Raw genomic sequence first — 24,898 nt, 5'->3', positions numbered from 1 at the left:
CTAGGAAGTGTGGAATCTCCGAAAGCAAAAGCTTCCACCTGTTGCCAAGAGGTCAGTGGAGGGTCTCCTGTCTCTGGGAAAGGACATAAGGCAACAAGAATGAGACTGTTGTATGATCCTGGAATTGCTGAATAAAAAGGTGGAACCTATGTAAATTTTAGCGAAGAACGCAATTCCGTGTTTAACACAGCTTCAAACAGCTTTTTTGACCGACGAAAAGGAGCTCTAAGTTGTGGTGATGAGATGAACGTTTCTTATTGGTTTTCTTCCTTTGACGTCATAAAAGGTGGTGGTGCCCCATGGTTTCAACCACCGTGAATCTAATGTATCATGGTAATGACCCCATAGATAGTCCATATGTTCTCCCTTAGTCTATAAGAACCACCCATTTCACTGGAAAAAAAACACATTGGATCTAGAGTCCAGACTCTTGAAAACATTGACAAAAAAAATACTCTTGATTCGATCAGATTTAAGTTTAAATCCAAAGGAAATCCGCTCAAATTAAGCGGCTTGGTTCTTAATTTAAGCTTAAATCTGATTGAATCAAGAGTATTTTTTCTTGTCGATGTTTTTAAGAGTCTGGACTCTAGATCCAATGTGTTTTTTTTTTTCCAGTGCACCCATTTCAACCAATGAGGTCGCACCATACTCCATGCGTCTTCTTTGTCCATCGCTTTGTCTATCAAGTTCAATAATCATCCCGCTGCTAAAATTCCGTGATGTATTAACGAACGTATCTTCGTATGAGCGACGGATATCGGGCGTGGCGTATAGCGGCCGTACCTGTACTCGTACCTGCTCCATAATTAGCGGTGTCACGGCGCGCGGCGGCGGCGTGGCCGAGTGACGTCATCGAGTTGTTGACTCGCGAGACAAGCCGCTCTACAAATTATTATGAAGAAAGTTAAACAACGCCAACAATTCACTGTGAAAGCTTTAGTTTTACGTGTAAGGATTTATGCCGCCTATCTGACAATTTTCGCAAAAATGAGGTAGCCACTAGTTCTTCAGTATGAAATACTCAAGTTGATGTTCTTAGTTTTTTTTTTCAATTCTGGGGGAAAGCGCCGTAATGACGCTGTAATGTATGGAAATATTGCAAATTGAACCTCAAGATTACAAAAACGGCCAAAATTTCTCTTCGCAATGCAAAATGGAGAATTTGCACGCAAAAATTTTATTGCCTCATCTGAGAGTGTTTAATGAGCTGAGTTCGCAGTATTTTTCATAGTTTTTCTCTGACTTGGGAAATTGAAGAAAATAGATTTAAAAGTGAGAAAATGTGCCGCCTCATGACGTCATCTGGCGGCATTTTCCATTTGAATGAATGTATTTTAGCAGATTAGGTCATTTTGTCTTGATTCCTCCAATAATTGTCCAATTTAGAAACCAAGTATATCCCCGCACTCAGTTTTCTTAGCAGTATCATTTTAAAGATTAAAGTTACAAAATTTTAGACTCCTGAAAATTCTCTATTGTTGGTTTGCGATAGGTAGTATTGTTCCTTTGTCATCTATATACGGCTCTTCTGCTTTGTCATGTACTCTTTCAGCACAAATTAGGTGTCCAAGTTTTAATTCGTGAGCACATAATATGTGACCTTCCGTTCGCAGGATAGGGGGCCTTATTTCATAGAAACTAAAATGAATGGTCGTAACTTTAAACATCTCATTTCCTTACGAGGCTCCATTTGGCAAACACTGATAATCAGGGAGGTGCAAGGTCAGTGGCGAGGTGTAAATGAGCGATTATCGATATTTCTCCATTTAGAGCAATGGTAAAAATTCTATTACTAAGGTGTTTTTTGCGAACACCTTTTTTATCGGTCATTATTCCATATAGCTCTAAATGGCAGCTCAATCGATACATCGCAACGCACGCCACGGTTTAGGGTAGTCCTGAAAATACACAGCGTAATAAAGGGGACAAATTTTGCCAACCTCGTCTGAAATATAGCAGTATAAGTTTGAAAATAGGTCCTTGTAAAGGAATTCAATGATTTACCATTACAAAAAATACAAAATTCGAAAGAAAATGTACCGTGTCGAGTTTTAACAATGCAAGGTAGGACGTCCAAACTTACCTTCGAGTTTGTCAAAATTGTAGAATTTTTTTCCTGTATGGGTAACAGCATTAGTTAATACGAATTAATTAATTAAGGATTGTAGGTGTTTTGTACTTTTTGTATCGGGAAATCATTGTAATCCCTTGCAAGTTGCAAGGATCCATTTTCAAAGTTATTCCGCTCAATTTCACTCGAGGTTGGCAAAAATTGTCCGTTTTGTAGTGTTTTCTTGAGGGCTTTCTTAAACCTCCCTCAATGACAGTTTGAACCACGTGTCAATTGGGCCTCCGAGCAACCTTCAGTTATCAAAACCGGGTCAGAGAGACTCGGTCTATGGACATTTTTGGCATCAAAACGCCCAAAGTTCAAGTAAAACTGGACCTATAGCTGTTTGAGGTTTCTAGCTTCGAGAAAACCCGAAAAAAAAATGCTCATCTGCCATGCTCAGGACCCGAAATTGCCTGATTACAATGCATGCGTACCTAACTATGCTTAATTCAAGCGAGCAATTTAGGTTGACTTATTTTACGTTCTTGTTTCCTGAGATACCACAGACCAAACCTATCAGATGAGCATGGAAAAAGAGAGAAAAAGAGAAAGAAAGAAAGAGAGAAAAATAAATCTTGAGTGGTCACATGATAATGCGAATGAACTTCCTTGATGATTTATGAACACCAACTCACCGTCCCTCCGCCATTACTGAACGTGACGATACACGTAATTTGCACTTCGGGCCGATAGTTTACTAAAGAATCTAAAATTAAATTCTTTTTTTTTTTGAAGTTTGTATTACTGTAAGAGTAGTGTCGTTTAAGTAACAACTCCACGGAAAATGTGTTTCGAATTTTGGTCGGTAAGGGGATGGATTTCTTCTTATTCACGAGTTGCAACTATCTGCCTATATTTGAGAGGCTTGGAGGACAAGGCGCATAAGTGCAGTTTTTGAAAAAATCGAGGTATTAGTGATCAATTAAAGCTAGTCTTAATGCATATTTTGTAAAAAATTCGCTTCCAAATTCCAATTTTTAAGTATCAAAAAGCCGGTTCGAACTTTCTTTCCGCCGTAAAGGATCCATGTAATTTCGAAACTTCAAACACGCAATTCTTGAAATAGCAAAAACTACACTTATGCACCTTGGAATCCAAGCCTCTCAATTTTTTGAAAGTTACAGATGTTAACTTTCTTCGTTGAAACTGTGTTTGGTTTGCTTATTTTTTCTGTACAAAGCATATGCTGTACTGTTTTAACATAGGTTCACTTTTTAAGACAAGCTGCATTCAGTTCGCCCGGATTACGCATAATTATGAATTTCGACGGATGTGCTCTGAAATCAAAAAACCTAAACTTATTCAGCTAGAAATTTAAGTCGTTAATAGATCGCTCATTCATAATATTCAATATTCGCGTATTGAAGAAAACAGGTATGAAGTAGGAGAAAGATTTTCTGTCGGATCTGCCCAATGTGTGGTCGTCTGTTTATGCAAACAATCAACTTATACCATTCTCCGGAAAATGTTGAATATACTTTCTTTGTTTGTTTGCTTGCCGCGTGTTCGTGTTTACCTTCGTTATTATCTAGTCTGAGTCAGTAATCAAGAATAGACGTAGACAAGAGCAGTTGAGCGTAGAGGAGAGCATTCCGGTAATGCAGTTGAGTTTGATGGCATAAGATGAGGAAAGGCTCATTTCATTATTTGTTTTAAAAATAATGATTAGGTAGGTACACAATATTCCACGAAGGAAAAAATGAAAAATAAGATAATCGCAGAACAGTGCATTAGGACGTGAAAACGAGGATGATTTACACGGAAAATAATGATATTGCTGATTTAACCATTTTGTGGTTAAAACAATTTCCGACATGTTTCAATGTAGATTTTACAATGAAAAAATGATAATTTAACTACTCCCGTCGTTAAATTACGTATCCATTTTTGTAAAATGTACATTTGAAACTTGTCTGACACATCTTACAACCATTTAATTGTTAAAGCAGCAATCCATTTTTTTCCGTGTACCTGTTTTTAGAAGCGAGGAAGAGAGTACAGGGATTAAGTATAGGATTTGTGAGAGCTTTTAAAAGAGTCTAAGGAAATACAATTTAAGGTAAAAGTTGATCATTTCAGTATAAAAGCCAAATCAATGGCTAAGCTCGAAAATCGCTTATCTTGGATGGCGACTTTGTGAACTTCCCGTAATTCTTGATTTATCGTTGAAAAACAATTCAATTTAAGTCATTTCTTGGACATTTCTACAAGTCTTATCTGTTGAGATAGGCAAATTTTAAAAAATTTCAAGTTGTGAAGTTTGCTTGTCTCTTCTCTGCAAATAAAATAAAGTCGAATATTTTGAAATGTAGCATTCAATATACGTGGTTTACAAGCGTATAGGCTTGAAAAAAAATTGTATTCTGTAATGTTAGAACTTATAGTCTGAACTTTTAGTTTTGATAAAAAAAAGTAAGTAAAAGAATCTTGAGTTCCTAATCTAAAGCGACACCTAAGCAAAATTTTGTTAGGCTCACCTTAATTTTACTTAAACGAAATTTTAGAAGAAACCTGCTCTAATAATGTCAACATTAAATCATAACACTCGTCTCATCGTAGTAGGGAGGCTCGTTTGCCTCAATATTTGTTTGTTTTTTTCAGAATCTCTTTTTCTTAAAAGACTCTTTACAAAATAAAATCAGTAGAGTGACGCATAATGCATTACGCCTAAGGCGCTTGTGGAAAATAAATTTTATCTTTTAAGCTGGTTGATAAAGACTCTTCGTCTAGCGAGAAATTGCAAGCGATTCGCACCTTTTAAATAAGCAAATTCGTCACTTTCTGATCACTGTATTAGCCAGTTACAACATCAGTCAACGTTTAGAAAAGTTCATTGTTACGTATGATTCCCAATATCAAAAGAAGATAGCCAGTCTATTATACTCGTAACTAGACGTGTTTCTATCCGATATATTCAACTCTCGCTGAGTTTGCCAAGGTGATAAAAAGTTCGTAGTGAAAACCAGGAAATTAACTCTGGCAAAGATAAAGTCATTCATACGCACCTGCCGCAGAGAATTTTTTTTGTTCACAGCCCAGGGTTCTTATCGCCAAGACTGGCTGAATTGTTATTACCGATACTTAAGTACAATCCAGCTGGAAGATCAGAATAAAACACGATCGACTTTTTCTCGTATTTTCAATGGGTCTGCACTCAAGAGATACAGTCAATTTCAATACACTTTCTTCCCGCAAGTTTCATCAAAAATCACTTTGGGGGCATCAAAAAAATCTGGAATCCACTCCCTAGCGCGTAATCTGCGTAGTTTTTAACACGAGTTTTCAGATGTACCGCGTATATCGGCAGTTTTTCTTGGCGGCCGGCAGTCAGGTTTGCCCGAAGAGAGACCTAACCTAATTAGACAAATAATCCCGCGAACTGTCTTGCGTAGGTAAACTTTTCTCGCGTGAGAATTTAATCGATTCAAAGTTTTTGTTTTTGCAAAAGGGTGAAAGAAAAAGAAAACAAACGCAAAATCGAAATAAATTAAAAAAAAAAAAATTACATGATACACGAGTTTCCTCGCCAGGAAGCTCTCCCCGGAAGAAATCGATCACCAACCGCCCGCGTCCGGGGCGCCGCGCCGCGGCGTGCTACCAGCGCGAAGCACGCACTGACGCCTACAAACCCAAGGGGCTACCACACGCATTGCGCAATGCTTGAAGTATCCCTTTAGGTTTGTAGGCGTCAGTGCGCGTTTCGAGCTGGCAGCGGCAGCACGCCGCGCCGCAGCGTGTCATAAACTTGCCCACAATTACTAGAGTCAGGGTGTTAAAATGTAAGCAATTTGACATCAAATTCGAAATTAGCGACTCAAAAAAACATCAGTTACGAAACTTTCGTGATCTTTCAGTCATTATCCGACTTATTTCTCCCTATTCTTGAGTTTTGGACCATAGTGCGCCCCGGGCGGCTTGGTCCGTTTGGTTTGGAGGCCTCGGGGCTTAATTCCTCTCTGAGCTCCCTTGTGTGCTTTCTTCGTGTATAGCACCTCATCAGGATTACATATCGACGGCATAAGTCCACAATCACATATCTCGTTTACGGTGGCTGAAAATCTCCGCCTCTGTGTTATATTTTTGAAGGAGAGCAAATTGACATCGTCCCTTGAAGTTGATGCAGAATTTTCCTCGCACAGAGAAGAAAAATCAAGGCAGTTTTAAAGAATTGCCGTTGAGTATAGTTCTCCGTTTAAAAAATAAATTATGAAAGGATGTCTGCGACGTCGCAAACCGAGTTATGTGATTGCCGACTTACGCAGTCGATATACTGCCGCATCAACGTAGAGACCGTCTGAGACGCTTTCCAGACTTTTGAAGATTCAATTATTCATTCCCAAAAAAATGGACCACTGTAGACAAGGTATGAATTTCAGCATTCTGATACATGCGTCTTCGCCAAATTTTCACGTAAAACACGATGCGCACAATGAACATTACCGAAATCAACTCTTTCTGAAGATATTTAATGATTCTTGGTGCGTGAATTGAAACCACCCGCTCAAGAAAACTCAATGCTCTACGTGATTCACGTCGCGCGCTAAACGTTATCATGAATGCCTCTGCGATAAAAAAATCTGGCAACCTCAATCTTGACGCTTTGGCTCAGCTATAGCAAATTACTTATACTTTGAAAAACACATGGTGGGAAATGAACATTGCCCGATTGAGAAGCTTACTGAAACTGTTGAAGTGCGCGATTTGACTCACGTAGAGCTTTGAGTTTCTTGTGAGCGGGCAGTTCAAATTCCTCGTAACCAATGTGAAATAAAAATGTTAATATCTCCGTTAGGAGTTGATTTCAGTTAATTTCGTTGCGCGAATCGTATTCTACGTGAAACTCTGATTAAGAAATATGTATCAGAATGCTTAAATTCGTACCTTGTCTAGTGGTCCATGGAGAAATTTCAAATTTTGCGGAAATTATTGGAGCCTTCTTGAAATTTCACTTGCATCCGTGAGCGTATCCTGTGTCCGTTTCTTGAGCTCGTTATGGAATTTAGTGACTGGATGTTGATTTTTGTGCGTGTTGCAGGAGAGGAACCGCGGTAAAGAAGAATCAAAAGGTGCGTACCATTACTACGAGAATGGGACGAGCGTGAATGGAGGATCCACGGGCTCTTGCGGGTCGACAACGGCAGAATCCAGTGCCGAGAGTCGGACCGACTCGAGGCTCCCTACACAGCCACCGCCACCACCTCCTCCGGTAAGTTTACCGCGTCAAAATCTTCGCATAGAGACAGTACCATGATTCAAGTACACCTGTCGGAGGCAAATAGTCAAATCAGGCATTTTATCAAATGCCGAGGCAGATACTAAAATTTTCAATGGGTTTTTTATGTTTTCACAAATACCTCTCTAATTTTCAATATTTTGAAAGAAAAATCCGCCAAAGTATAAAATGTCATTTCATTTTCTGTTCAGAAATGCTCCTCATAATTTATTCTTCAACCGCCCAAACTGTGAAAATTTTTTATTTTGGGAAATGCTGCATGTTTTGAGATAAATTTGCATTCAAGGACTAGAAAACACGTATTTATAATTGTATGGAACAAGTTTTTAAAGGGAATTCATTTCCACATGGTCAGAGAATTACTTTGTCTACAGTCAGCAAAATCATTAGAATTTCAGTCCAAGTAAGAATATTTAACTATTTGCATAGACATTTAACAAAATGCCTGATTTGACTATTTGCCTTCGACGTACCTACAGTTTTGCAGGCGCTTCCCGCCATCTTTTTCCTTCAAAATTCAAAGTTCCGGAAAATGAGATTCCCACGGGGAAAATCTATGGCTTTCTGAACCAATTAGCGGTTCATATGCAACACCACCAATAATCGTAACTGAATCAATGATTCTCGGTGTAAGGTGTCTTGTACCATACTAAGGTACATATAGACCATCACTAAGGTATATGTGCTATTATTATTTGTTGCCTTTATTACCATTAGTGATGTTCCATATGAACCACTAATTGGTTTATAAGCCGTAGCTTTTTCTCAGTGCTGTTCACACTGCTGTGATAGCGAGGAGAGGAGTAAGTGTCAAATTTTCTAAATCGAGTTTCCTTCAAAATTCGTCAAATCTCTTTTAGATGATGACGCTGAAATAGCTAAAACAGCAAAATATATCTAAATTGTATCCAAGCGAGACATGTGAGAAAGCCGCAAGTGCGCAAAAAATGACGTAGTTCAAGGCAAGACAGCAGTAAGTGACAGTATTCCTCCAGAGAGCCAATGAAAACAGTGCTTTCAAGTAAAGTGCCGCGCGCCTTCTTCTGCCAATTTCTAACCTGAAAATGCGTTTTTTGTGTGTCCAAAACGCAACCACGAAAACATGCAGAAGATAGCACTTGCGGCTGTCTTGCCTTACACGAGCCTAACACGAAAACGAATAATGCCTTTTTTATATAATTGAAATCGAAGATTGGTCGATTTTTAATCATCCGAACGATTTCCAAGAGTCTCTCGGATGATTGGTGGGAATTTGACAGAGCGCACAGAGGCTTTTTTCATGAAAGGTTATCGTCTAGACGCTAATGAGCCCATTTTCTCAAAACTTGAGTTTGGAACTTAAGGCTCTCTTCGCTATTACGGCAGAGATCTAGTCACAATTATGAAGCAAAGAAACTTTCTCGCATTAATAAAAAAGAGCTTGATCCCCTTTCAATCGACTCTGAGATTTTAACGCAGAGTAGAAAAGTTGGACAACTATTTGAAAGAGGCAAGAGGTTTAAATTGCATATCCACGATAATGAAGGAGAACGTCGACTCTCCTCGGCTGATTTAGAGAATTTAACGCATGAGTAGAAAAGTTGGATGGGGCGAAAAACGTGATATGAATATCTTGACTTCCGGCATGAGGTTTGCGGCCGAACCAGGCATTTGAGGCGCCTCATGAGGTTATGCTGTACAGCATCGACTCGTAGCCTCAGCATCAATGCCGTATGCCCAGGTAGCGGCCGTTCGGGCATACGGCTCCGAGCCTTATGCGCTCAACCTGCCGGCCGCCGGCTTCGGGCATTGAAGCCCGATGCTGGAGAGCCGACCGAGCCAGCCTCAAGCGCTGATGCTGAGGTTTGATGCTGGCTCAGGGACCAACATGGGCCTCAGCCTCTGAGCCGGACCGTCGGCTTGCGGCCCGATACGGCCTCAATTTTCGGACCCGCCACCCAGCTTAATTACCGACGGGGCTGTCCCAGAAGACCGCGACCTCGGACTCGGCGATGAATTCGCGGAACACCCCTTTGTCTTGGCGGCGGCCCACGCCTCGTCGAGAAGTTCTAAGAAGTGGACGCCGAGGAAGGGTGTTAGCCGACCGGCAGCCGGGCCCAGGGCGCTGGCGTCCGACGCGTCTGCTAATTGAAGCCGCTAATTTTGATGCTGGACTCAGCATCAAAACTGATGCAGCATCAGAAAAGGAGCCGGGAGTCGGCTTCACCAGGTGAAGCCGCCTTAACGGCATATGCGCTCCCCCGGCGCACTGATCGAAGCGGCATGAAAGTCCGCGCCGGGCCTCCGCCTCGCGCGCCGATGCGGCTCCGTTTATGATGCTCCCTCAAACCTCAGCTCTAAATCCCTGGGCCGAACACCGATAAATCCGCATTTTTCGCCAAAATTGGCCCAGACCCACGTTTCGTCTCAAGAGCAATTGACGTATTGACAAACGAAATTATGTGCATTATGACGTGAGCCTTGTTATGCATGTATTCTGGATCTTAGGGCTCATGTCTTAAGCGCATAGTTCCGTTTGGCAGAGATACGGTCAGTTTTGAGTTTGCCTCATCGAAAAATTGATCCAACTACAATGGACCATCACCCAAGGTGCGAATTTAAGCATTCTGATGTATAAGTGCCTTAACCAAAATTTGACTTAGAACACGATTCGCGCAATGAAAATTATTGAAAATAACCCTTAATCAGTATAATAACGTTTTTTGATGCATTAATTCAAACTTCTTGCTCATGAAAAAAACGACTATCTCCTTGAGTTAAACGGCACTTTGAACATTACACTGGAAAAAAATGTCACTTGGATCTAGAGTCCAGACTCTCAATATCATTGACAAGAAAAAATACTCTTGATTCGATCCGATTTTTCCTTGAATTTGATTTTTTCTTGATTTAGGCGGATTTCCTTTTGATTAAAGCAAAAAGTCCAATTGAATCAAGAGTAGTTTTTCTTGTCAATGTTTATAAACACACTCTATCACAAGAAAGTATTCTGCAAGTCGATCAGATGCAGTCCTCTCAACCAAGAGGTAAAATGCGGGCTTTATAAAAGACTGGGATGTTGTTGATTAAGGTATTCGACGGTTGCAATTTTTTGTGTCACTGCGACGTGCGATATATCGCATCAATTCGTCCCATAATTTCGGCTAGGTACTTGTCATTTTTTTCGAATTTTGAGATCCCACTTTTGTTGTCATGCGACGAAAGAATTCGTGTACCAAATCTATTTGACAAAGAAATTCAATGTATTAAAGGCAGGGTTTTTTTAGAGGAAAAATATCGCATTCGATATTGACATCGAGACTGCACTCGAATGCGATATTTTTCCTCTGAGAAAACCCTGCCTTTAATACATTGAATTTCTTTGTCTTTGGTACATGAATTCTTTAGTCTCTTGACAACAAAAGTGCGATCTCATAATTCGAAAAAAATGACAAGTAGCCGAAATTATGGAACGAATTGATGCGATATATCGCACCTCGCTCTGATACAAAAAATGGCAGCCGTCGAATCACCTGAACCACTTGTTTTATCCATGCTAAACATCCTCTTAAGGTGATTCGTCAAGCTCAAGTGACGTGGTCGAACTGGCATGCGATATATCGCATCTTTTAGGTAAAAAATCTCGGCAGATTTTGAATTTTCAGCAAAAAAAAGGACGATAGCCCCTGCGCATGAGCCTGAAGAATCATTCTAAACCCAAAAATCGGCAAAATTCAGAAAAATGAAAACAGGATAGTGTTTGGAAAAAAACCTCGCATTCGATACCGAAATCGATAGCTGAATCGAATGCGAGGTTTTTTTCCAAACACTATCCTGCTTTCATTTCTCTGAATTTTGCCGATTTTAAGGTTTAGAATGATCCTTCAGGCTCATGCGCAGGGGCTATCGTCCTTTTCTTTACTGAAAATTCAAAATCTGCCGAGATTTTTGACCTAAAAGATGCGATATATCGCATGCCAGTTCGACCACTTCTTTTGAGCTTGACGAATCACCTTAAGATCTGGAGCTGACGAGATGTGGTGTCCTTTTTTGCAGCTGCCGTCTGAGACGTCTTCGGGTTCCTCGAAGGAGTTTTCAATATCGGAGACGATCCCCTCGACGCACCACATCATCGGGCCGCCGACCCCACCCGACTGCCCGACCCCGGACTACGACTCGCTGAGCATCGTCTCGACCAAAGAGGAGGCCCGCAGGAGGTCCCATGTCCATGCTGCCCCTCCGACGGCGCCCAAGACGGCCAAGCTCCACAACGGCAAAAACTCGGACCTCGTCGAAATGCAGTCCATCGAGTCCTTTAAGCTCACCAGCCCGGCTACCGTCAGACCCAAACCCCCGCCCACCTACTTTGTGCCTACAGTCAAAATCGTGCCCAATTCTAATAATTCTAGTGTAAGGTAAGTTCAAGTCCCAACGGAGAATTTGTTATGCAAATTTTTTATTGCTTCATCTAAAAGTTCTTAAAGAGCTGATTTCACCGTATATTCTATCATTTTTTTCTGATATGGGAAAAAGTGTAAAAATAGATTTAAAAGTGAGAAAATGCACCGCCAAGTGACGTCATCTGGCGGCATTTCCCATTTAAGCACATCGACGGTGTAAGTCGGCAATCACATAACTCGGCTTGCAACGTCGCAGACTTCCTGTCATACTTTATTTTTTAAACGGAAAACTACTCAAGGGCAATTCTTTAAAACTGCCGTGATTTTTTTCCTTTGTGCGAGGAAAATTCTGCATAAACTTCAAGGAATGATGCCAATTTGTTCTCTTTTAAAAAAATAACATACATGCGGATATTTTCAGACACCGCAAACGAGATATGTGATTGCGGACTTACGCCGTCGACATGTATTTTAGCTGCAGATTATACATCATTTTGTCATATACAGGGTGTTTCAGACCACCCGTACCAGGCCTTTTTCTCGGTTGTTTTAGGTCGCACGAAGTCGGAGACCACGGGGTTGAATAGGGAATTGACCCCAAGGAATCCGAATTTTGTGGTCCCGAAACCCCCCACCCCCCTTGGGGGGTAAAGGAGGGGTCACGATGCTAAAAGTCACGGTTCCCGACCGAATTACGGATCGATCGCATCAGAATTGAAAAGCACGGAAAATTTCACGTGGAATTGACCCCTAAAAATCCAAAATCGGACCACTCAAGGCCCAAAAATGATCCCCTAAAGAGGGGGACAGTACCCCCCTCCATAATTTCTCTTTGGTCTCAAAATTGACGTAAATTCTCCAGAAAAAGACGGTTTCCCAGGTAATCGACCTCGAGAAATCCAAATTTCGTGGTCCCGAAGCTCCTCCAGCCCCCCTTGGGAGGTAAACGGGGGGGGGGGCAATTTTAAAAATCGGGGCTCCTTTCCGAATCGCAGATTGATTGCATCCAAATTGAGGAACAGAACACATTTACATCTTAAGTGACTCCTAAGAGTTCTAATTGACCCCCCTGAACGGCAGAAAGTAATCCCCTGAGGAAGGGGGCCTCGCCCCCGCCAAAAATTTCTCAGGATTCCTCTTTGGTCGCAAAATTGACTTCGATTCTCCAGAAAAAGACAGTTTCCCATGTAATCGACCCCGAGGACTCTAAATTTCATATTCCCTGAGCTCCTTGGGTCGATTACATGGGAGACCGTCTTTTTCTCAGCAGATTCTAAGAGTTCTAATAGACCCCCCTGAACGGCAGAAAGTAATCCCCTCGCAGGATTCTTCTTTGGTCGCAAAATTGACGTCGATTCTCCAGAAAAAGACGGTCTCCCATGTAATCGACCCCAAGAAGCTCAGGGAATATGAAATTTAGAGTCCTCGGGGTCGATTACATGGGAAACTGTCTTTTTCTGGAGAATCGAAGTCAATTTTGCGACCAAAGAGGAATCCTGAGAAATTTTTGGCGGGGGCGAGGCCCCCTTCCTCAGGGGATTACTTTCTGCCGTTCAGGGGGGTCAATTAGAACTCTTAGGAGTCACTTAAGATGTAAATGTGTTCTGTTCCTCAATTTGGATGCAATCAATCTGCGATTCGGAAAGGAGCCCCGATTTTTAAAATTGCCCCCCCCCCCCCGTTTACCTCCCAAGGGGGGCTGGAGGAGCTTCGGGACCACGAAATTTGGATTTCTCGAGGTCGATTACCTGGGAAACCGTCTTTTTCTGGAGAATTTACGTCAATTTTGAGACCAAAGAGAAATTATGGAGGGGGGTATACTGTCCCCCTCTTTAGGGGATCATTTTTGGGCCTTGAGTGGTCCGATTTTGGATTTTTAGGGGTCAATTCCACGTGAAATTTTCCGTGCTTTTCAATTCTGATGCGATCGATCCGTAATTCGGTCGGGAACCGTGACTTTTAGCATCGTGACCCCTCCTTTACCCCCCAAGGGGGGGTGGGGGGTTTCGGGACCACAAAATTCGGATTCCTTGGGGTCAATTCCCTATTCAACCCCGTGGTCTCCGACTTCGTACGACCTAAAACAACCGAGAAAAAGACCTGGTATAGGTGGTCTGAAACACCCTGTAGGTATGGGAGTTTCCTATGTGTACATAGAAAATGGGTTTCCTTCTCACGATCATTGATAGGAATGCCACCTCGCAGTATTACGAGTTTTTTGTAGACTTTGAGTAGATTTTAAGAAGGAAAGAAGGCACTTTCCGTAGTAACGACGGCTGTTGAATTTTTTTTTACAAAACTCGTAAATTTCAAAAGACGGTTCTTGAAAAAACTGTTAAAATGTTCTTTTTAGGAAATGCTTTCTGGCGTTTTTTTTTTTTGGGGGGGGGGGGGTAAAATTCACGACAGGCAGAATGTAAGTAAGTAAAAAATTACCACCCATAAAAATTTTAAGTTAAAATGTTCATTTTAACTCCAGTTATCGGGTGGCCAAGATTTGACCTCCTCCCACTTTTGAGCCCCACCCCTTAAAATCTACCGCCTCAAATTTCAATTTTTTTTTTTGCAGAATAGTGGCTGTAATAAGCCTCTATAAAATGCAAACAAATTGGTCAAAATATCTTGCAACGTAAGAAAAATATAACTACTCAAAAATCTAAAAATCTTCAAAAAAAGCAATCAATGCCTTATAATTATAGGCAAGATTTTATTTAAAAATGACATTTCTGTATCATGTTATATTAGGAAAATTTCAAGTGAGGTGATAAGTCATCTGAGATTACTTAAGTATCCAAGTTATATATTCTAATTGGAAAGCTGCAATTAAGTAAATTTTCTTCTATTTTTGGCTGAACTATATGGCGTAATACTAATACTTTACATATTTATAATCTATCACCTCTCTTTTCAGTCCAAGATCTAGTTCCAATTTGAATGGTAAACCTGCTGTGACAATCAGGGAGTACCCGTCTGCTGCTCCAAAGAAACAACCATCACGAATGGAATTTCTTCCAAAATCAGGAGAAACTGTCACAGACTTCCCTCCCGGAACTGAACCAACCTCGAGACTTCAAACAGAACTTTGCCAAACCTTAGCACGATCTAATTTGAATAAAAGATTCCTGAAGCATGAGGTAAGGACTATAAATTTATTTGTAAAATAATCATGGTGGCTTGCTTTGGAGAAAGAATGAAAATTAGGGGGAAAATAAAAGAAACTAAGCGAAGGAAACAAAAAAGTGGAAAAAGATGGAGCTGGACGATAGGGCTATCTCAATAGTGAGATAGTGTTTGACTTTGAAGTTTTATTCCTCCATGGAACTCAATGTTAAAGTAAAAATTCGATGCTTATTTTCACTTGCTGAGTACCTTTTAAGGTACACTCTACTACAGGTATGGACAAATGGAATTTTAGAAAGTCGTCAAAACGCATAGATTTGACAGCGTCCAATGGTACGACTGCGACGCCATACTGAAAACTTATTTACTTTCTGTTTTGAGAGTGGGTCTCGTCAATTTCGTGTTATTTCTTCGTGCTCTTAGTTTAGTTTTTCGTTATTTTGAGTTTCATCAATTTTTTAAATTCATCTGATAGCTTATTGAAGCTACCAGATCTGCCAGAACCTCATTTTGAACTGCACGGCCAAGACGGTACGACTTGCGATGTCACTCAATGGCCTATATTCTCAGCGCTGCCACCATGACACACCATTTGTCCATACCTGTAGTAGAGTGTACCTTGTGAGTACTTTATAGCAACAACTCACTTTAAAAAATTCAAATCTGTGAATTTTCAAAAGGATAAAAGGAAATATGCGACTTGCTAAGTTCAAAATTCCTCCTAACTCATTATATTCCACACTAAGACTTTGATTCCTCCTTGTTTAAATCAGTCCTTACTTGCTTCCGAGTCATAGGTACTTATTCTGTAGCAACTTATATATTCCTGTCAGTAAAATTTCCTCTCTGCCATCACTGTATAATACTACCAACTTAAACCGCTTCAAAAGTAATGAGAGTATAAAAATTGCTTTTTGATTAATAAAGCTGAAGCAAAAACTCTAGTAAAAACTGAGCTATTCTCTTGTCAGTGAGAGTTCCCATTTCTTACAGGAAATTACACTTTTTCAAATAATCGCTAATTGATTTGTACATTTTCCTGCCATAAGGACATTTTTCAAGTGATTTAGATTCATTTGCTTTTCACTCTTCATATTTACCTAATCTTGCTCTTTCTCCTACAGGTCAGTGATCCGGAGATAGGAAACGGCTCTACATCAAGCTTTGTGAATGGAAACAAAGTCACCATTTCAATCAACCCACAACAGCCAAAATCTACATTTGACTCCACACCAAACTGTAAATCTAATCAAAATCCATTTTACCTTTTCCCTCATAAAAATAAGTGTTTAAAGACTGAAGAATTATCTGATAGGTTTTGTAATGTCAATGGAACGTCAAACATACACAACGGACATTCAAATTTTTTTGTTCTGGACAAATCAGCTCTGAAAAACGGCCAGGCTAATTTACGTATGAACTCAAAGAATAGTTGCGATTCAAACAAGAATTCCGTAACCTTTAATTTCAATTCAAAGCGAACAGGAGATTTAAAGTCTGGATCAGACTCGAGAGGCAGCAATGGTCTTTGCAGTATTTTGAAAAATGGCAATGCTACCGGCACAACAAACGTCTCAAAGGTTCAAATTAAAAACTAGGCTCCTCGTTCAAACATGTTAACATTAATTATTTTCAAATATTATTTGATGGCTGTGTCTTTGAATAGATAAGTTAGTTTTTATGAATTTAGCAGGTTAGATACGTACATTTGTGGAATATTTTTACCCCAAAAATGTTGTTACGTGTACATACACAAGCTATACTTAGCGGTGGCATTCAGTCTGGATATGCACTGGCGACCCCCTTTTCATCCTTGGGGGTATGGAATCCTACCAGGTCTTCCAGATAATGAAGGATGGAGGTTGCTTTTGCTTCCCTGATCACCAAACCTACCGCATGCCACTGATACCTACATACTTAAATGATACAATCATAGACTGTATTTAGTTCTTAAGTTTTGGGACTCACGATGGGACACAAGTCACTTCCTCTATTTAGATACTTATTTTTGGAGGATTCATTTCCAGAATCAGAGTCGGATTTTTAAAGATCTCCTATACAGAGATAAGGTATGGCTTGATATCAAAGAAGGATAAGATCACTGAACACCCTAAAAAAACTGGAGGCCAAAAAAATAAAATAAAATAAAAAGAAAATCACTAATGAAAAATGAAGTTAAATTTGTTGAACAATGATCACAATATGTTTTTTACATATTACCTCTTATCGATGCTTATTTTCCTCATGTTTCCAGTTCCTATCTCTTTTATCAGCTCTGTCCAAATTAAGTCTAAGTAAGTCTGAGTCTTGAAATCCCTTTCTATCAATTATATATTGAAAACTCATCTAATTTTTGAAAAATGTTAAATATATGTATTCGTTGATTGATATTATTCATCAACTTTATAAAATGTATACATTATGTAAATAAAATACTTTCTTATTTTAATTTTTGTACTTAAACTAAATATTCAAGATACCTCCCTGCCTGTATTGTATATATTTTTACCGAATATAAGTAAATAACAAAAAAAGATTAAGAAGGAAATGAAAAGTAAAAATTAATAAAATGATAAACCTTTTGAATCAGTTAGTTTTTGTTATCCTTCCTGTTTACCGTGTTCTACGAGGAATACATTTTTTTTTCATTAAAAAATTAGAGGGTGCAGAACCTCAAACTTTCTAGTGGCTCCGGAGCTGTTCTACATTGCTTTGAGCAACTTTGTTTACCATCAGCTCAACATTACTGTTCCATTGTGACAGTAAATTTTAATTTGGTGAATGCCAATCCTACAAACCACTTAAAGGCTCTTTCCACAGAGTTTAAAGGCTTCAAGGTTCTTCATTGATGCTTTTTCTAGCACTCTCATTGGCTGGTGATGCAAATTATGGACCCTCTTGAAGCCTCCACATTGGACAAGGAGAAAAGTCTTCACAAACATGTATAAGTTTCCAATTTTCTACCCTGGGATCAAAGTATCTGAATGAGGAACTGGACTTCTTTTACTTTAGCACTTTTCTGAGAAATGTGCTATTGTTTTATTCATTTATTTTTATTTATTTATTGGGTATAGAGGATGATTCAAAGTTAGACTTGAAATAATACAGAATCAGACTGCCTATCTACTGCTTGCATCTTAAAAATAGCTCAAAACTGAGCTCTGAGCAGCTGAGACTTTCATAGCCTAAGTTGATCCCAAAGAATAAAGGAAAAAAGGTTCAGTTTTCCCAGAACATTTTAAGAACAAATATTAAGACCTGTTTCTACGGCAAGTTAGGTTGTTAAAGGAAAACTTCATATTTTTGTTTATTATATTTCTCTTGTTTTTTTTTTTTTTTTTTTTTTTTTTTTTTTTTTTTTTTTTTTTTTTTCAGATTACGAGGAGAAGACAATTTAATTAAAACTTAAAATTATGCAATTTTTTCACTTTCTGAGGACCTTTTTGGGTCAATGGTGGTCAATAAAACACCAAATGCCAATTTTTATTTTTAAACAAACACATGTCCAACTTTTTTAGAGTTATTTTCCAAAATATCAGATGAATACAATTTCATTTTGAAATTTTCTCTCCTCTGGAGATATATTTGGCATATTTATGAGACTTTAGTAGATGCTGCTTCCTAAAGCCCCAATATTTGAGAGAATTGCTGGAGTTAAATCTTGCTATCAAGAATGTGTATTTTTCCAAGAAGACCCTACCTTGAACTTGGGAAGGTTTCTCATAGAACATTTAAAACAAACATAGATTAAAAACAAACGTTCTTTAATATATAACTGTACAGAAAACCAATAGTTTGAAACAAAGCCGCAAGTAAAATTTTTTGATGATTACTAACAAGTGCGGAAAATTATTACGTGAAGTTGAAAAACTTACAACTGAAAAGGTGCCAGCATATCAAACTAATCATGGACACAAGACTGCTAAAAGTCCAAACAATTCTCTTTCAAAATATTCTGAACCACATTAGTGCTTTTCAGTGCTGAGATTTATCTTCATACACTTGGGTGGAAAATTCATACATTCAACTTCCTCAAGGGGACTGCATAATATCTGTAATAATGCAATACATTTGAAAATTAATTTCTTCAGGACAAGTAGAGGAATCAAATCGAGACTGTCACATAATGATGGTAAATAAAACTGAAGAAAAAGTATCCTTTTTATGTGACAATGTTGTGAATTTTTCCACAGTATTTTCTGAGGGACACTTTACCATTGTTATTGTAAGAAATTTTAAGTGACATCTTTTCAACTTTGAGAGGATGTTCTCAGAGACTATTATTTTAAAACTTCAGAAGATAAATGAAGAGGGAACTTATCTTGCAAATTTTCAACTTTATGCAAATGTATGGAGGAAGAAATGGAGGCAATTTTGGTATGAGGTTGATCCTAAAATATTAAAAATTAAAGTTGATATTAGTCCCCAAATTCGAGGACAATTTTCTCCTGGAAGATAAGGTCTCTTTTTCCAGATTCAGTCACATATTTTCACTAAAAAAAAAAAAAAATGAAAAGTGAATGGGAAATTACATGACATTTATTATCTGCATTGAAACCTGAGTCTATTGCAATGTCTCAAAATTGGTAAGGATACCGAGTTTCTTTTTAAGGGGATGGAAAACAGAGCTGCTTTCTTCAAAAAGTAGATGCAGAATATTCTTCTTACACCACTCGGATTTGATGTATACAAATTTATTTGATACACCTATACAAAAATGGACTGTCTGTGGAAATTTTGAAATTTTCCGATGGACTTGCACCCAAATGCAAAAAATCGATTGGATGGACACATTTTTTTTTTTACATTTACCATATGTGTTGGGTTGATAATTTCATTGTTTAAGGCTTCTTCTTTTCCTTGAATATTGGTTTACCGAAAGAGTTTTGCTGTTTGGAATTAAAACCTGCACTTGAATTACTGCACCCAATCAATGAAATTAATATTATTTAATGGACATAGTACAGCAGGTACAGATTGCTGGACAAAAATTTTGCAACTGAGAACTACTACTTCTGGCTCATCTGTAAAACTTCTGTAAAACAATCTGTAAACACTTACGTGCATAGGAAAAATAATAGTACATACATTGTTTTTCAATTGAGCCACAAATTATAGTCCCTAATTCAAGATCTATCCATATAGGTCAGTAATTGTGCAGATTTCCCCTGCTCAGGGTAAGCCCCATCTATTGGTTCAGTTGGCTCGTGACATCAGCATTACTGCCGCGAAAGCGAAAAAGCACGGATACAATGCTTTTCTTATGGGAGAGAGCAATTTTTTCATAATGAATCATTTAAATTTCTTACTTTTAAATCCTTGGAAACTTTCTGAGTGTCGAAAGGAATGTTTAGACATTAGCATTCAGGGTTTCGATTTTGCCGAATTTGTGTTCTTTCATTTTTACAGTTTACTCTGCATCAGCCATTTTTACACGCAAATCTATACCACCAGATGGCTTGTTACATCGCTGACTACTAAAATCATTTGAAAATATAAAAACGCAAATTCAGCTGGCTGAGTTGAAACCCTGGACACTAATGTCTAAGCGTTCCTTTCGACACTCAGAGAGTTTCAAGCGATTTAAAAGTGAGAAATTTAAATGATTCATTGAGAAAAATTTGCTCTCTCCCATAAGAAAAGCATTGTTTCCGACTTTTCTGGTTTTCGCGGCAGTAATGCTGATGTCATGTGCAGAAGATTCTCATTTCGGTTTCGGGAATGACTGACCTATATGGATGGATCTTGCCCAAATTACAGAAAGGAGTCCAATTGAGAGAACTAATATTAACTGTTTTTGATTTCTACAAATGCAAAGGCATGGATATTTTCACATGGGGTGAGATTTATTTTGATCTCATGATAGGAGGCGTGTATTTCAATGGTGTAGAGGAGCAGGAGAATTACAGCCAACCTCGGCTCTGAGTTACCTTCCTTTTCCAGCAAAATTATTCCTATTTTCCCTCAAAATTTGACACTGCATGATGAGAAAAGTTAAGAGTTGCCTGTAAGGCCTTTTCTGGACCCAAACGCTGTGACTGAGGTCCCCATAGCCGATCCTACCATATTTGAGGTGCCCTGCTGTAAGAAAGTTGGTAAAAAAAACTTACACAAACTATAGTTGATTCAAAACTAGTATGCAAGAGAAGTATATTCAATCGCTCTCCATTTCAGCTGCCTTACGTCTTTTCTCTCGTCTCTCTTTCTTCTCAGCAATTCGTTTGGCTCTTACTAAGAGGCGACGTTCTCGTTCATAATCTTTGTATTGGTCAATGGTTCTAAAAAATACAGAATAAATAATTTAGAGCTTTCACATAAATCCAACAAAGCATGAATTAGAGTAGGTATCTAAAATGGAGAATTCCATGCAATTTTTATGTCTTCTGTTGTAGATTGATAGAGTTGGGCAAAAAGGCAGGGTTTATGATCTTTCACAAGTTTCAAATTCATTGAGCTATCCATGATTTTTCCCTGAGTGGGAAGGGAAAACTCGGGCATGATAAGGTTACCATACAGTTACCGAAAGGAAGACATTCTCAGCAAAGGTTTCTTCATGCTCTTCAAGGCAAATTCCTCTGTCACAGGCAAGGCGGATAAAGAATGGTGGTCGCATTTCGATTTTGGCTGCCATCTTGAAGCACTGTGACGTCAGGAGGGTACGGCTTTTGCCATGCAATTCGAGGTTGAGCCAGTTGAGCCGACTCCCCCGGCCTCGGCCGGCCCATGTACCCGATACCGTGTGACGTCCAGAGGGTACGAAATGCGACCACCATTCTTTATCCGCCTTGTGTCACAGGGCCATTTATATAATATGTAAAGCCTTTCAGATTTCCTAACCCCCACCCTTGTGATGGGGTTTTTCTGTGAGAGGGTTTGCTCTCTTTACCTCAGCCCAAAATACCCAAAAAAACTCCCAAAAATATACACGAACAACATAATGCTGCTTTAGCACAACAATCCCCATCAATCAGCATAACATAATCTGCAGACGGCCACTCACACCCTTCATAAATTACATAACACTAGAATCCAGAATTTTGGACCCCCCTCCTCTCAGCACGCACCTGTCATTCAGACCTGAACGACCGTTCTCCCCATACTTTTAAAATTACACCATACTTTACTCAATGACCCTCCCCCTTCAGCAAAAATATGTCACAAATAGGTACGCTATGCAACTGCTTGCAGGTTGAGATTTTTTGGTAGAAAGTTATAAGACCAATACTCACTCATCATAAAGGCACTGTTGATACGCATGATATTGGTCTGCGCATCTCCGCAAGAGAGGAAAATTTTTGGATCTGCATACTTGAAAATCGATGTACGTATGCGCACAGTAATTCCTATAGTCCGGGGGAACCTTCGCAGATTCCATTTCTGCTAGAGTGGTATGCATAACTAAAAAAGAAGAAGGAAAAAGTATAAGATTACAACAGAGCCTAAGTTTGCCGAGTTACTTTACTTTCCCTCTGCTAAATATATCAACATGTTGGACAAAAGTAATTAGTTCACTTCAGCGGGCCAAATACTGAAAGTTTAAGGCAGCACAATAAGACATCACAATGCGATAAATTGCACGGTTAACATAGGGCTAGGTCTTGTCTTGTCTTACTGACAGAGATTCAATAATCGTGTCGCAAGGCATGGAAAGTTTCTCTTTCTTTTTTTTCTGTTTTAACCCCAAAAACATTGTCAGAATGTCGCAATAATGTTATTTTGGAACCGGATGTTGTCACAACATTTTCGCCAGACAGGTCAGGTTCGGCCACCATGAAATCGTTGAAAGATGAAAAATGAGATTATTGGTTTCGCCTATGAACATTAGACATCTTCCCAATCAAGGGGGCTTCATTCCCAGTTGAATTTTCGTCCTAAGGTGATTTGACAAGCTCAAGTGACTTGGTCAAACTGGTATGCGATATATCGCATCAAGTAGATAAAAAATCTCAGCAGATTTTGAATTTTTAGCAAAAAAAAGGTCAATAGTCTCTGCGCATGAACTTAAGGTGAATCCAGGGTTCAATTAGGGATAATTCATGATTAGAGATAGCGCCACCCCACCAGTCACCACTGAGAATTTCACTTTCCTTCGACGATTACTGAAATAATATTCCTCAAATTACAAAAAGCAGATCAACAAGATATACATTGTTTTCTGCTTGATTTTTTGAGCCAAAAAAATTTGCAATTAGGATTACAAGCGCAGAGAAAGTAGGGTTGAAACTTTCAGCTCAGCAGCAGCGGCCGAGCGCGCAACCGAATCCCTCATGTTCTGTCTCTCTCTCTCCCATTGCCACAATGAGAATTACTTTCCACCGTAGTTACGACTTTATTTTTGGGAATTTTGAGAAGATTTTTTTACTGAGTGTTCCTCAAGTATGTTGCTATATCCCCTGGATACCCAATCTTGAATAAGTATTACGGTTTTTATTATTTTGGCAAATATATACGGCTATTCTGAGCAGCGCGACGCGCGAAGTTCCAATCCTGGATGTACTGTAAGAAATCATTCTCAATAGAAAAATTGGCAAAATTCAGAGAAATAAAAGCAGAAGAATGTTGGGAAAAAACCTCGCACTCGATTGCTGTATCGAATGCAAGGTTTTCTTCTTAACACTAGTCTGCTTTCATTTCGCTGAATTTTGCCAGTTTTTGGATTGAGAATGATTCTTTAGGCTTGTGCGCAGGGGCTATTGTCCTTTTTTTTCTAAAAATTCAAAATCTTCCAAGATTTTTGATCTACTCAATGTGATATATCATAATGCCAGTTCGGCCATGGCACTTGTGCTTGACGAATCACCTTAATCTCCTCACAAGGGTTCCCTCGGACCTGACATTAAATTAGCTGGCCTCACTTCAAAAAGCAAAAGATGATCACCTGTGAATGCTTTTGGGAAAAATACTGCGTGCTAAAAGCATGGTAGTAGATCTTAAATTATGTTATGGTCCTATGTGAGACAGTCACCTAATTTAGTCATAGCTCTAACCGTTGCCTATGTGAATAAAGTGGCCGTAACTAGTCAGTTTTGTGACATCAAACTAGTAGATATTTACCAAAAACAACAAGCATCTCCGGGTCATCAATGCCTAGATTAGTAAGGCAGTCACTGCAAGGACTAAGCAGAGTGACCCTCGATCAGCTGAAGTTGCACGAGCACCGCGTTTGAATCTCAGTGGAGTAACGATTATTGATATTGAGCTTTCATTTCCTCTATTATCAGACAATGTCATAAATGGATTAGTTAATTTTCTGAAATGAAATTTCATCCTCTTTTGAAAAGGTTCTTGAGAATTTTTGCATCAGATCAACCCCCAAGAAGATATCGGCTAAAAGAACATGTGTCAGGTGTTTCCCCATATGAACATTTGTTAAACCGCGGGCGAGTTTCATCTACTAGCATGACATCACAGGAACGTAGTTACGGCCTCTCCAATCTCGGTGGCAATGCTCTAACCTCTCTTCACAGGTTAAGGGTCATTCACTCATTCATGGATTGGTGAGTGAATCAGAGAGGGTGTATAATTTTGAATCAGAATGTACCTGCTCCTCGCAAACAAAATTTAGGGACGCTAAGCAGGGATACCTCATAATGATATGCTCAACTAAGAGTATTGACTCAACCCAAACCATCCTAATAAGATTCCTGTTACAAGTGAAAAGTTACTTGATGCCTATCGTCCGAAACTTGGTCAATCCTTGTAAATCACTTGAAAATGGCTAAACTCTATCTTAAGCCTTCGATTCTCATTTGAAGTGATGATGTGAGGAATGTTCCACTATTTCAGTGCAATTAACTCACCTTTAGGTTGTCTAGGTTCCTTGAAACCGAAAGTTGGATCGAATGTCGGCTCAGAATCTGGGTAAGGAGTGACATCTGGATGAAACATCAAGTTGTATGTATTACCCATTTTGAATCCGGTTCACTACACACTAATTTTTAAGTTAAAGAAGTAAGAAACTAATTGTAGAGGGCAAAATTTAGCGACACCAACACCATCCGAGGTGAAATGATAAGCTGTGTTGTGAGGAGAAGTTACAATATTATCCGT

The 24,898-nt window shown here is 39.2% G+C and overlaps 2 protein-coding genes across 5 annotated transcripts in view; one reads left to right on the top strand and one right to left on the bottom strand.

Annotated features, from left to right (window-relative positions):
* The window catches only part of LOC109032169 (uncharacterized), a 276,458-nt gene extending 259,024 nt beyond the window's left edge, over positions 1-17,434 (top strand). For all 3 annotated transcript variants that reach the window (XM_072303601.1, XM_072303622.1, XM_072303571.1), the window contains exons 15-18: positions 7,152-7,322; positions 11,385-11,743; positions 14,640-14,862; positions 15,973-17,434. In XM_072303601.1, coding sequence (XP_072159702.1) covers positions 7,152-7,322; positions 11,385-11,743; positions 14,640-14,862; positions 15,973-16,446 — 1,227 coding nt within the window. In that variant the 3' untranslated portion in view covers positions 16,447-17,434. The remainder of the gene's footprint in view (positions 1-7,151; positions 7,323-11,384; positions 11,744-14,639; positions 14,863-15,972) is intronic.
* Positions 17,435-18,591: 1,157 nt separating this feature from the next.
* On the bottom strand, positions 18,592-24,893 carry ND-B18 (NADH dehydrogenase (ubiquinone) B18 subunit). Of its 2 annotated transcripts, none has more exons than XM_019044152.2 (4): positions 24,649-24,891; positions 22,078-22,246; positions 20,959-21,126; positions 18,592-18,900 (listed from the first exon to the last, which is right to left on the bottom strand). In XM_019044152.2, the coding sequence occupies exons 1-3, from the start codon at positions 24,755-24,757 to the stop codon at positions 21,003-21,005; spliced, it is 402 nt and encodes a 133-aa protein (XP_018899697.2). In that variant the 5' UTR covers positions 24,758-24,891; the 3' UTR covers positions 18,592-18,900; positions 20,959-21,002. The 2 variants fall into 2 exon arrangements, with proteins under 2 accessions (XP_018899697.2, XP_072159944.1); XM_072303843.1 differs by lacking the exon at positions 18,592-18,900 and adding an exon at positions 18,916-19,341 and having other exon boundaries at positions 24,649-24,893.
* Between the last annotated feature and the right edge of the window lie 5 nt (positions 24,894-24,898).

Source organism: Bemisia tabaci, chromosome 1, assembly GCF_918797505.1.
Source record: "Bemisia tabaci chromosome 1, PGI_BMITA_v3".
Lineage (NCBI taxonomy): Eukaryota > Metazoa > Arthropoda > Insecta > Hemiptera > Aleyrodidae > Bemisia > Bemisia tabaci.
The sequence above is the reverse complement of the archived record's forward strand: the minus strand, read 5'-3'. Positions and strand labels throughout refer to the sequence as shown.